This window comes from Plectropomus leopardus, chromosome 13 (genome assembly GCF_008729295.1).
Source record: "Plectropomus leopardus isolate mb chromosome 13, YSFRI_Pleo_2.0, whole genome shotgun sequence".
NCBI lineage: Eukaryota > Metazoa > Chordata > Actinopteri > Perciformes > Serranidae > Plectropomus > Plectropomus leopardus.
The window spans coordinates 31,041,600-31,055,397 of NC_056475.1; the positions used below are offsets into that span (position 1 = coordinate 31,041,600).

At 39.8% G+C, this 13,798-nt stretch overlaps 1 protein-coding gene across 1 annotated transcript in view; it reads right to left on the reverse strand.

Annotated features, from left to right (window-relative positions):
* Positions 1–13,798, reverse strand: part of LOC121952593 (protein turtle homolog B-like) — a 184,112-nt gene that overhangs the window by 135,780 nt on the left and 34,534 nt on the right. The window contains exon 2 of the mRNA XM_042499364.1: positions 9,093–9,284. Coding sequence (XP_042355298.1) covers positions 9,093–9,284 — 192 coding nt within the window. The remainder of the gene's footprint in view (positions 1–9,092; positions 9,285–13,798) is intronic.

Below are 13,798 nucleotides of genomic sequence, written 5' to 3' on the forward strand. Positions count from 1 at the left end.
ACTGAGCAGCTAGATTTAATCCAAAATATTCTGCATAACTTTAGAAGAAGGACAAAGCATATTTATTAGCTTCGGGGAAAGACTGCTGGGGCAAGTCATTTTAAAATGTCACCATTCTTCTGGACCAGCGTGGAGATCTTCCAGGATGATAGGGGACATTCAACAATGTAATCTCAGACCACTTCCTGCTATAGCTTCATTTTTTTCTCTGTCCCCCCATTTCCACTTTCATCTTTAATTTCTATTGCTTTCTTCCTCCCGGGCTATCAATTTATGTCCTTCTGTCTACACTTTCTCATGGAAATGTTTCAGATTTGGTCTGTTCTCCCTCTTCCTCTCTATAAAAAATAAGACAATGACTTGTTTGAGACCAAGGGCAGACTGTGTCTCGGAAACGGTGCCCCTGTGGTTGGCTCGCCTCATTAACCCCTGACATCGTCCCAATATAAAGAGGGCACAATGTCAGCCTCTATGTGTTTCAGCGTCTTTGACTGTGACCAGTGACTTCACTCCATGATGCAATATCATGGTCACACTGGAGCACAGTGGAAGGTTGTGTTCGCCTGCATCCGGCTACACAACTTCAGATATTTCTCTGCTGCACTTTGAAAGAACAAGATGAACCGTCGCCTTGTTAAAGGCTGAAGCCACTGACGTGTTTCTAAGGACTGAGAAAAACAGCAAGAGGATATTTAAAAGGGCATACAAAACAAGCAGAGGTGGTGCACAAAGTCTCTCCAAACCACTCAAATATATGTTTTTGATATTCAATAACTGCAGCCTTTTCAGTTTATCATTGTTTCAAATTGTTAACCCTTTGAAACCTGAGCAAGATGGCTTGATTTCTTTCAAAAAACATGGGAAGAGGGTGATGAGCAATTTAGCAAGAAATTAAAAGTTAGAAGAAAATGTCCTAAAAATAAGCAAAGGAAAAAACAGAAAAATGGCCGCAAAAAGTGCAAAAATATGAAATCATTTAAATCATTTTTGCTTTTTTCTGTACATGTACAGTTGTCTGTCTATATGTGTCCGCCCTGCGATAGTCTGGCGTCCTGTCCAGGGTGTACCCCGCGTTCCGCCTGATGACAGCTGGGATTGGCTCCAGCCCCCCCGCGACCCTTATGAGGACAAGCAGTTTCGGAAAATGAATGAATGAATGAATGAATGAATGAATAATTTTAAATATTTGTTAAAAATAAATAAACAAAAAAAAATTATAAAATTTTAAAAATTAAAAAATTGTAAAAATAGTTTTCTGTACATTTCCCTTATTTTTAATAACATCTAATGATTCCCCACAGCTAATTTTCAGATTATTTCCTTGTCCCCTTTAACAACACATTTTTTATGTTGTTGTTGTTTGCTGTTGTTTTTTTGTTTTTTTGCAGTTTGCAGTTTGCAGGGCATTTCTTGCTAAATTACTCTTTTATTCCCAATGTTCTTGAAAGAAATAAAACCCATTTTCTCAGGTTTCAGATGTTTAAATGCAGAACAAGAAAACATCATTCCAGGTGTGAAAGGGTTAATAACATCCTGCAGTACGTGATTGACGAAAAACATCATTTACCATAACTACAGAATGCCTCTGAGGGAGAGCCTCTGTGTGATGATACATGTGGGGTGCGGTCTGCAAATGAGCCTGGGGTGGGTTACAATGGTCACTCCAATTCGCAATCTAAGAAGGACGCTAAATACACTAATTTGTCCAGCTCTGATGCATGTACACATATCACTGGCCTTTTTTCTCTCTCTTCCCAATTTGTTATTAAGAAGAGGCAGTGTCAACATAAGAAGGCTTTTTTTTTTTGCCTACACCGACAATATTTTGAGCCTGTTGTTGATGTCACTTAATAAAACCATTTACTGGTGGCAGTGTCATTAATTAACCTTTATTACATAACAGCTATGAAACTATGAGCTGTTGTCAGGGTGATGTGCTGTCCGTAAGCTGGTAGTTCATAATGAAAAAGAAATATTACTCTATAACATTAATCTCTGAACATGAGGGGATGCTCTGTTTCTGTCATGTTTTTGTAATTTAGACCAGCACTGTGATAAGAGTCTAAGGGAAAAGAACTAGTTTGTACAATATGTCATCTGAGGGAGAAATTTAACACTGTTTCACCATCCTACGAGGAGAACTAGACCAATTATTGGCACATATAGCCTCTTGCTTTACTGACAAGTGCTTCTGTTGGGAGCCCACAGGGGCCTTAAAGAAGTATTTTACTGATATAAAAAAGGCCCTCACATAGAACCAGGCCAGCCATGCAGAAGCAAATAACAAATACTTTGGAAATTGGTGCTACTTGACCAGAGAAAACAGAGGAAAGGTTTCTGCTCACGAGGTGGAAAACCTAAAAACTGCCAGAATGCTACGCACCTGATCAGACCAGTAATCGCTGTCATTGGTGGGTGATGTCATGTGGGCCGATCTGTATGAAACAATGGCGGCGGCTGGATCACATAATACAGTCAAACAGTGAGCTAAAATATGTATCTGAAAACATTTGAGGAGAGAAATTTGCAACTCAGAAACAGAATTGTGGTTTGTATTTTATCAGCTGAGTTTCACCGTTTTATCTATAACCCTTTTGTACATAGGATATTTGAGTCGGAATACTCTACTAAATACTATTGTTCATCTTTGCATACAGTCTGTGACATAAAGACGTTGTCCTGCTGTCCTCTCTTGCTTCCATGTCTGCTATAGAGACTTCATGGAAAGGTTCATGACACGCAGCGGTGCCGTCTTCAGGGCCTTTGGGCTACACTGATATCCTCCTGCTGTTTCTGCTGTGGTCAGGATTGTGTAACTTTAACCACAGGGTCTGAAACTCAGCAGGCTTCTCCTGTCAGGAATTTGTGCTCAGTGATCGGATCAATGAAGACAAAGTGTGTGAGGATGCACAGAGATTATACAAAGCTTTGGTGTTTTTGCCACAATCTTCCAGCCTGACCGACATTTTTTCTTCCTGTTGCAGGATGTTGAGGACACTTTAAAAATAAACCTTTTCCTGTATCTGATGCAGACGGTGGCCAAACAATCAGCTGCCTTTCAAACACATGTGGAGACGAGTTTCTGTATTGTTAATGGCATAATAGTTCTAATTACAACAAATCCGTGATGCATTGTTACAAGAAAATATTTCATTTCACACAACCTGGACTCAAATGTCCAGTTTCTCAAAACAGATAATTAGAGCCTAGCTCTAAATGAATTTGAGACAATGGGAGTTAAAGCAAAGAAGAACAAAGCCTCGCTTTAAAGTAATATTTCTTGTGATTACATAATAGAAGTTTAAAAAAAATGTTTCGGAACTTGAAAACTTGAAAAATTGCAAAGAAAAAAATATATATAACATATCGTATTGTATGAGATATAACTGAATCACTCCCCCTTTAATACTGGATCTGAACCTTGAGTTAGCAACCACTTAATAAGATGAACTACAAAATAAAGTTTTCTAAATACACTGTAGCATCAAATGGGCAGAAAAAAATCTCCACAGTGTGTCAACTTACAGCCCACGGGCCAAATCTGGCCCCTGAAAGGGTGCAAAGTGGCCCCCAACCATTTTTAATTTACAATAAAAATAAAGTCATTCAAACTAGGATTTTTTGTACTTTTAGCATAAATAAGGTGCCAGGGTGCATAAGAGTTGGATAATATTAAAAGTGCTGATAAAGGATCCACTACACCTCCCGACAGAGGTCCTAGCTAAGCTCTTATTGTCCTAAAATCCCAGAAACACCCTAAAGAAGTCCTAGAAATGTCAAAAACCAGCTTGTCAGATTTTACCGTGCAGGCTCATCCTCTACATAGGCAGAATATCAGTTAGCACTTTGACACAGAAAACATAGATTTATCACAGTAATGTTCCTGCAAACTGCCTTCTCAACATCAATAAATTGATGACTGCAGGAATTTTCTCTGACCAAATAGTGATAAAAAAGACAAAATTCCTACAGTAGGTCCAGACAATGGAGAAAATTTACCCTAAAATGTTACTGACCCATCCTGGCCGCTCTGCACTGGCTACTTGTTGCTCAGCACATTCATTACTGTATGAAATCTGGATAATTACTTTGGAAGGCCTGAGGGGCCAACCAGAGGGTTCTTCTCTGACCGAGTACTGTCTCATGTTCACACTCACTCCTTGAGATCCTGCTTTTATTCTCATTGTTCCAAGACTGAGACTTTAACACAAAGGTGACAGAACCTTTGCTGTCAGGGCTCGGAGACTTTGGAGTGTATTAACCTTGGAGATTGTTTCACCATTAAAACCACCTTTTTACAATGAATGGTAGTGATTCATAGGTTTATTGTTTTCACTTTTGCAATGTCTGATTGAGAAGTGCTTTGTAGTTGTTTTGCTTTTGCTTTTATTATTATTATGCTCTAGCTAATTGGTCATCATTAGTGTGGAGTTTGTCTGTTGAAATTTGAAGTGGATACCTGCAGTGGTGCACTTGCCACAGGCAATTATGGGGTTTAAGCAAATCTTCACAGTCTCAGCAACGTGCAATGCATTTTGATGGGTAACGTCAAAGTTATAGTGGAGTCAAATGGACGTCAAAGGAGAGAATGTGGAGAGAAAGAAAATTTTTTTAAAAATCAAAGTGTTGAAACCAACAGGACGACAGCTAATTAACGTTACCTTTAAAGCCTCATTTCCACTGCACGAAAAACCCGCTAACACCTGCTAACATCTGGCTTTTTCATGCAATGGGAATACGTATGATTGCCATCCACACCCGGCTCAAATGACTCTACAGTAGACACAGGTTTTATTGCCTCCAGTTCACTGATGGGAACCCAACACCCAGGTGAACGTGGTAATTTCAGTTCCTTAACCGGCGAGATGCAATGACATGCCATCACCAACTACCCTCTGTTTCCTCCTAAGCAGCACTTAAACATTATTCAAAGTTAGCCTGCGCAAGTTTGAAAGGGAGAGTGGATAAGTAATATACATATATATAGAGATATATATATATATATTCACGCTGGTTTTTTGAGAGACAGCGAGAGAGTGAGAGAGAGAGTGAGAGAGAGAGAAGAATGCACTGAAAAGTTTTCAAAGACCTCTGGTCCTGCTGCTGTCTACTGTTTATCTGTTCTCCGTGACATTGCACGCACACATCAACAAAACAACAACCACACCAGCTGAGAGGTCGACTCACTCTCCAGCAGTGAGTTCAGCGGCAGTGGAAATACAGCCAATCGCTCATATTTAGCAGGTGTGTTTAAAAAAACCAGCGTGAATAGGCTAATTTTGGTGGGAGAGTGGTATAACTAGCCAGTCGCCGCAACTAACAGCTCACAGAGGTTGTGTTGAGTTACACTGTTATGCATTCAAGCTCTATTCAGTGAAAATTAGTATTGGGCAAAAATGAATTTTAATGTTCTCACGATGTTTCCAACGTAATCTTGTAAAATTAATTACAGCTGTTTGAAGGCAAAGTGTGTTGGTTTACCATTGGGGAGGCTTGTCTAGGGAACCAAATGTGCAAGAACCTCCACCGGATACCTGCATGCTTGTCTTAAACTATATTTGGGTAATATCTACCACACAAAATAAAAGTAAAATTTTATATCTCTCATGACCATGAAATTATTATTCTGGTATAACGCTCAGGAGGGAAACGCAGCTTAACTCTTGAGATGATCCAAAATGTTTGCGATTGTTACTTGCACTGAATTTTCCTCACACTGTGGAAACTCACATTTCATTTGTTATGACATGACTGAATGCAGGATAAAAGCTCTTTGATTCACACACATACCAGAAGGGGGGATTATTTCTGAAATTTCATGATCAGAGGGAAGGAAATCAAAAGCAGGCAAGGGGAAAATCCCTCTCACCTCCCCAGCAAACTTCACCTTGAGCACAACACATAAATAATGTGAGGTAGAAAGAGCTGCTGCCTCTAAAGGAATGTCATCTCATTAAAGCTGTCTACCATCGTTAGTAAACGGATTTATTACAGTCTACACTAGTAAGCACATCACTGATCAAAGAAAGCTCCGTCAACACTGTGATGGTTTAATGCCTTTGTTTAAAGCCTTTTACTAAAACAAAGGAAGAAAAAACAGGTTTAGTCTAGTAAGCTGATAAATAAGCATAATAGTTGCAATACTTGTATACATTGTAGCATCAAATGGGCAGATAAAATCCCTACAGCTCTGAGACTCCACTTATGGCCCATGGGCCAAATCCGGCCCTTGAGATGGTGCCAAGTGACCCCCAACTTTTTTCTAATTCACAACAAAAATAAAGTGATTCACGCTGGGATTTTTTTTCGTAATTGTAGTATGCATGAGGTGCCAGAGTGCATAAAACATTTATCAAAAAAGTGCCAATAGAGGTTCCCCACGTACCCCCCAACAGAGGTCCTAAGCCCTAATGTCCTACTGTCCTAATCCTAGAAACTACCTGAAATCCAAGAAATGTCCTTAAATCCTGAAACTTCCTAAAATCCTTTGAATGTCCTAAAATCCTTTGAATGTCCTAAAATCCTAGAAACTTCCTAAAATCCTAGAAACATCTTAAAATACTAGAAATGTCCTAAAATCCTAGAAATGTCATGAAATCCAAGAAACTTCCTAAAATCCTGGAAACATCCTAAAATCCTAGAAACATGTATGGGTTGCTGCAACTGGCCCCAGTCATTTTAAAAAGTGGCCCCCAATCTAAGCAAGTAGAGTATCCCTGCCTTACAGGATGTAAACTGCAGCAGACAGATGTTACTGTGATCATGCATGCACATAGTACACACAGCCAAAGATGCCATTATGATACATGATCACTCCCCATTCTCTACTGTGCTGAGGTGTGTATGGCTGTGTGTACAGGAGTCGGTGGTACAAACCAACATAACAAAGTCACTTTGACTTAACTGCAATCATTTCATATGATGTGAGTTTATATTTAAAATCCCAATGAACAAAAGTTCTAGGATTTTAGTGTTTTTGCTTCAGTCATGTGACACAGAGTATGTGGGCATGACTTAAATACAGTGAGATACAGAGCTATACAGAGATAAAGGAGCTGCAGAGGACTGTCTTCAAACTTACCCCCTCACCTGATTTGTAAGATCAGGAGGAAGAGGAGGATAAATGTGAAAATGAGTCTTTGGAAATGATAACAACATTTTTGCCAGCTGAAATACAGACACACACCTCCTACTAAGATACTGCTCCGTCAAGTGTGGGTTTATAGCATGGACAAGGTTAGCTGATCACCCCAAATCATCTTTGATTGGAACTAGAATTAATACTGACTGTTGACCATGCTTCAGATGTGAATGTTGCCACACACACATGTTCAGCCCCGTAGTACAGAAGGTCTATACAAGACCGAATGTTTCCCCCTCTGTTCCTGAGTTACCGTGTTGAAAAAGGGCCAGAAAAGTGTTTTTGCAGAACATTATGATGTCATATTGAAGTTGACCTTTGACCTTTTGAATATAAAATGTTTGTTTTTTTAAATCTTCCTTTTACCTTGTATCATGTCATCATTTTAGAATATTAGACATTTGTCTGGAATTTTATTATAACTAGCACGTGAATTCTTTAAGTCAAGTGACCTTGATCACCAAGAAATCAATCTAATCAGTTTATCATTGAGTCCAAGTGGATGTTTGTCAAAATAGGCACACCTCGAGGTAATGTTCAGATATTGCGTTCATGAGGAGACAGTTATACGGACAGATGGACAACCAAAAACAGAATTCCTCTGGCTACAGCTGTTGACAGCGCAGAGGCCAAAAAAAAACTGGACCTGATTCAAGAGCGAGTCATCAAAAAAAAAAAAAAGGGATTTTGATACCACAAAACAATATTTTTTGACACATTTAGTATATATCTAGTGACGAATGAATAATTACCACAAAAACGCAGGATTAGATTTAATTATGGCTTTCAGAAATAAATAAATATTTAAAGAGCCCCTCCAGACACGTTTTAAGAAATATAAAGAGACTTTGCTTTGAATGGTAATTGAGTCTGATATGGTTTTTTAACTTCTTAAAAAAACCTGAATTTATGAATATGCTAATATTTTCAAACACATGATGTCTCCTGCTTTACTGAAGAGTATCTGCACTGGAGACATCACACTTGTCTTTCATACTGGACCGTGACTGACTTCCAAACTGTGATGTCATAAATTCTGCTGGTGCGCCCAGGTGTTACACTGAGATTTAAGCAGGGCTGTACCCAACTTAGAATTATGCCAGTCGAACTGGATTTGGCTGTTTATTACAGATATTTGACAATTAATTTTGTTTTCCATATGAAATTTTAAAGTCTGAACAGGCTCTGCTGGATATTCAATGTGACAGCAACATCCACATCATACAGTAAACAAGTTAACGGCACTAACCACGGATCATAAAATTATGCAGCAAAATTATTTTCCAATACTAGATCAACAGAAGCCAGAGACTGTGTCATAATAAGTTGCTGTGAGCTGTAAATTCACCACTTCTTCACCGTACGGTGCAGTCTCTCTCTCCCTCATACCGCTGCCTGCATGTCTGCAGCTGCAAAGAGTAGTGTGACAGTTAAGAGCACTCTGCAACAAATTCTGGGGACCAAAATGTCCCCAGAATTACATTTTGCAGGAAAAAATCAACTGCTCCACTTGAAACAGTCTCAGTCGACTGAGGTCTTCCGACTGATGTTTTGAACCTCAGAGTTTCAAGGGGCAGCCCTCGCTTTAAGGTGAACTCACAGAAACTTTCCTCCATCAGCAAATGAATGTGAAAACTCTGCACAATCGATCATTGTGCACAGTGAAGCTAACAGTAAAGGAAGAATTAGCAAATCACCTTTTAAACAGGAGGGAAAAGCAACCTAACACCAGCTAAAACATGTTTTATGGTAGTGGTTTAATCTGTGACCTTGCTGCAGTGATGCATAAGTGTACTTAAGGGTGTCTAAGTAGGTGCCACACATCCAACACCAATCTCTGATGCTGATGACAAAAGTGACGACCAGAAAGGGCAGTGAAAGGTTGCTTTTCAACCTGATATAAAGTCTCAAGTCATTTACAATGTGAACGTGAGTGCTTTCACCATCTTACCGGCATATTCCGGGTCCACATGAGGAGGGTAGAAGCGAAAGTTGATGAAGAAAGGAATGGGCATTCCATACTTGAACCACTCCACCACATAGGGCTGGCCGTTCAGGGGGTGGGACACGTCGCATCCCAGGATGACGTTCTCTCCTGCACGTGCCGTCACAAACTGGGGCTCCTCTCGCACTCCGTGGGCACCTGAGGAATAGCATTCACAAGGTAGCTGGGTCAGCTATCAGTCTGCAGCTTATGGCTAAAAGCCCATTTTAAACCTACGTACTGTGTATCATTAAGAAGTGCAATTTCTACTCAGCATTTCACACTATTACACTTAAATCATTACACATATAGATTACATTCACGCCAGTACACAAAGAAAAGAAAAGAAAAGAAAAGAAAAGAAAAGAAAAGAAAAGAAAAGAAAAGAAAAGTTAACACTGAAGTCTATGAAAACATGGATGTTTCACACACATCTTCCGACCAGCAGCACAGAAGATCTCTACAATCCGCACAGTTTCAAGGTGGTCACCCAAGATTAGTGTAACTAATTCAGTATCTGAACAAACCTCTTCCCTTCTGTTCCTGAGATATGACGCTGAATAATGGACAGAGCAGTGTTTTTACAGAACATTATGAAATCACTGTGAAGTTGACGTTTTTCATATAAAATGTCAACACTTCATAACATTATCCTATTAGACATCTGTACCTATAAGTTCTTGAATTATGGCCAAAAACATGTTTCATGAGGTCACCTTGAAATTGACCTTTGACCACCCAAATTCGGTGATTCTTGAATCCAAGAGAACTTTTTTGCCAGATTTGAAGAAATTGCCTTAGGGTGTTTGTAAAATATGGTATTCACAAGAATGACGCAGATGGAAGGTCACATTGACCTTTAACCTATGATCATCAAAATCTTATCAGCTCATCCTTATGTCCAAGTGCACATATGTGCTAAATTAAAAGAAATTCCTTCAGGTGTTTCAAGATATCGCACTCACAAGAACAAGACAGACAGGGTCACAGTGACCTTGAATTTTGAGCTATGACCATCTTGATCTAATCAGTTCATCCTTAAGCCCAGGTTAACGTTTGTGCCAAATTTGAAGAAATTCCTTCAAGGTGTTCAAGATATCGCGTTCATGAGAATGTGATGGACTGACAGACAACCCGAAAACATACTGCTCACAACTATCACCAGTGCAGAGGCATTACAAAATACTATTTTTTGTTATTGTTAAAGGTTTGAGAATAACTAATGACAACCACAGGACCTACACCAGCTTTTCTCTATTGTTGAGTGAACAACAACAGTAACAAATAGATGATTCACTTCAAGGGATAGTTCATCATCGTAGAAAATGTGGGTTTTTTTCACTTTCTGGCAGAGTTGTAATAAAAGATTAACTGCACACTTAAGTCTGAGTGAGATATTTATCTTCTTCTCTGACTCTCCACTAGAAAGAAAATAAGTGATTTCCCAAAAAGGCTGAACTTTTGTTTCATGGGTATTTAACAGAGGTCTAGAATGTGAGGTAGGGGGTTTAAGTCACCTGTTCAACAGTTTGTTTGAGCCAGTGTTGACACTGCATTTAACACCTTTCATTGACCAGCATGCCTCTCTAATCTTGAGGCTATCGTCACATCAGTCAATTTGAAGTAAACAAGGCTGGCATGGTAGGCTGACTCCTCTAGTCGAACAGAAATGCCACCGTGCACATGAGAGATGGTTCCGATTAGAAGGAAATATAGCAAGAGCGTCTTTATAAAGCAGCAGAGTTTCACTCAGGAAGTGAGTGTTTGTGTGCGATAACACAAACATGTGCTAAGCTACAAGTTCCATCAGTCAGGACGCCAAAGACTGCCAGTGACAAATCCAATACAGAGCCGAGGCTAATGGAAGGGAAAGGAAAGATTAACAGCACTCACAGACACATAAATGTTATTCATCTCGACAAAATCTTTTTCATCCAATGCATCTGACAGAATGCTGGCAGACCAAAACATGAAGAGGTAATGTGACAGTAATGCACCTGATGCTCAATAACACGCGCACCTTTACCCTTTAGCATAAAGACTCTACTCTGTTAGCTTCGTGATGGAGCAGACCCATTGAAGCTGTGTGTCTGTGGGCTAGCTACTGGACCGTCACATCGATCCCCGGCTAATTACTATGTAGCTTGGCCTTATGAGCGGAAACCCAGCGTGGTAGCATTTTACCAGTCGATACGGCTAATCAGATGTACTCACTGCTCGTCCCTCTGTGGCCTGTAAGAAAGGCGAGCAGGCAGTGAGTTCCTCCTGCACACAGATGATGGTCTGCCTCTCATTAGTGAAAGCAAACAGTGTTGGGCGATGTGTGCACAAGGAACCAACAGGACTTTTTCTATTACATCTGCAAATAACTAAGGCAAGGACGAATCACTAATCTGTTATACTCTGGTGCAAAGCATAGCGTTACCGTGAGTCTGCAGAAACATTTTCAGGAACTGACCAACAGAGCTGGAGGCATTTATTAATCAGCTTAAACTCTTCCCACACCCAAGTGAAGATGATGAAGAATTTTTAGAAACCTGTGCTATGGAAAATGATAAGTATGGTGCACAGCCTTTTTTAGACTTAAAGTGATAGTTCAGGATTTTTGAAGTGGGGATGTATGAGATACTTATCTATAGTAAGTGTATTGCATACACTTGCTCGCGGTTGGCGCACTCCCTGTTTGCAGAAACTGACAGGACTCACCCCAAATCTCAGCATTACACTGCTGTGGTGTGAGGTTGACATTAAAATGTATTTTAGCCACATTAAAAAATGCCTTCCTAAATAAATCAGTCTAAGCAGATGCTGTATTGGGTCAAAGTATGCAAACAAACTAAGATGCATGCCCCCAGAGATGCATGAGGCCAGGATATAGTCAGGCCAATCAGAGGCCACCCTACAGTCTGCATAACATGACACTGTCTGCAACACGCTCCACAACATCAATGGAATCACTGAGTCTGTGGTGGATTTAATTTGTTAAACAATAGAAGCAAACCATGCCCAAAACTTTGATTAAATCATTCCACTGAAAGAACCCATGAACAACCAGAACCATCCAGAATACCATAAACAAACGCATTGCAGCCTACAAATTAGGCCTTTTGTTGAGAAACAATTAGAAATCAACACACCACAACAGAGGAGGACCAGAAAAACACTCAGAAAGGACCTACAGGAAGAAAATTGAACTACAAATTCGGAAACCTATGACACTAAAGAACTATGACACGTTACATTTGCTTCTCACTACCCAGCATACTGGATGTACCACAGTTTGCCTACCACCCCAACTGATTAAAGGCACAGACACACCAAATTAACATTAGAGAACTAACAGCAACAAAAGCCCCCTGCTGTGTCACGTTACGTTGTTGTGTCTTGGCCAGAAAGTTGCGCATGAACACATTGCAGAGATTATGGCCAATGAGAGGAAACACCACTCCATACCAGCTGATGGTCGTCTGTAATCGTCTTTCAAAAAGGAAAACAAACAGGGTATTAAAATACTGTTGGGTTAATTTTAGCACAGTAGCGACAGAGAAGAGTGGCAGAACATCGGGCGCATTAAAAGTGAAACTAAACCGTTCATTCTTCTGGGCCTAAAACTCTTTCACTTACAAAAGTCCATCGATCTGATCAGCTGTGAATGTATCAACAGATCAATTATCCACAGCATGAGTGACATTCAGCTGCAAAAGAGATAAAAAGAAGTCCGGCTTCTGCGCTGTATTCACGGACCCGCAAAAAACGTTGGATATTAGAGTGAGACCCACCCCCATCGTCACCTCACATACACTGGCAATCTAAAGAAAAAAACTGAACCATCAGCCCATCAGTCTCTAATAATTCTGTGGGAAACTGCTTGGAAAGTTATCCACGGAGGATTACTGTAACAATTTCATTACATACAACAAAATTCTAGGATTTTCCAAAACTTTCAATTATCTTTACTGATTCTATGACTTTTCCAGGTCTGGAAATAGGGCTGGGCGATATGGGAAAAGTCTTATCACTATAATTTTTTCATTTCTGTCGATATCAATATATAACAATATACATCAAATCACTATTTCTGTCAAGCTTAAAGGTTCCCTTTTACTCCTAAGTGAGATATGAAGATATCATAGTTCACTGACACAGTTTCATTTGACCATGGTGTTGGAGTGTAATAAACATTATTTCTTCAACTTTCCAGCATTACATAAAAATTAAAAGCTCCATCTTAAACAAGCTTCAGGTAAATATAAGCACATTGTGCTGATAATGGAGAACCTCTCATGACTGCAGGACTCTAACTGTGAATCTTCTGTGAAATGTCTGTGCTATCATTCTACTCAGGAAAAAAAACCTACTCCTCCAATAGCTGCCAACAGCCAGCCAACATTCCCAGTTAGAGAAAGGGTGAAAATAAGGTAATGTGCCCATGGCACCAGGCCCCCAAAACATTATCTGCCCCTGGTAATAATAACGAGAGCTCAGCGCGAGCAGCTGGATGAGACATGGAGAGATGCATCCTGTTGTTTTTATATAATTCCATCCAAAGTCTGATTAAACCTGAAACTAACACAAAGTAGTCTGTAGAAGTCTAAAGAAGTCACTTTCCACCTCTGCAAATGAGGCCTTTTCAGACACTTTGGTGCTGTGAGAAGAAGCTCCACTCTGTTTAT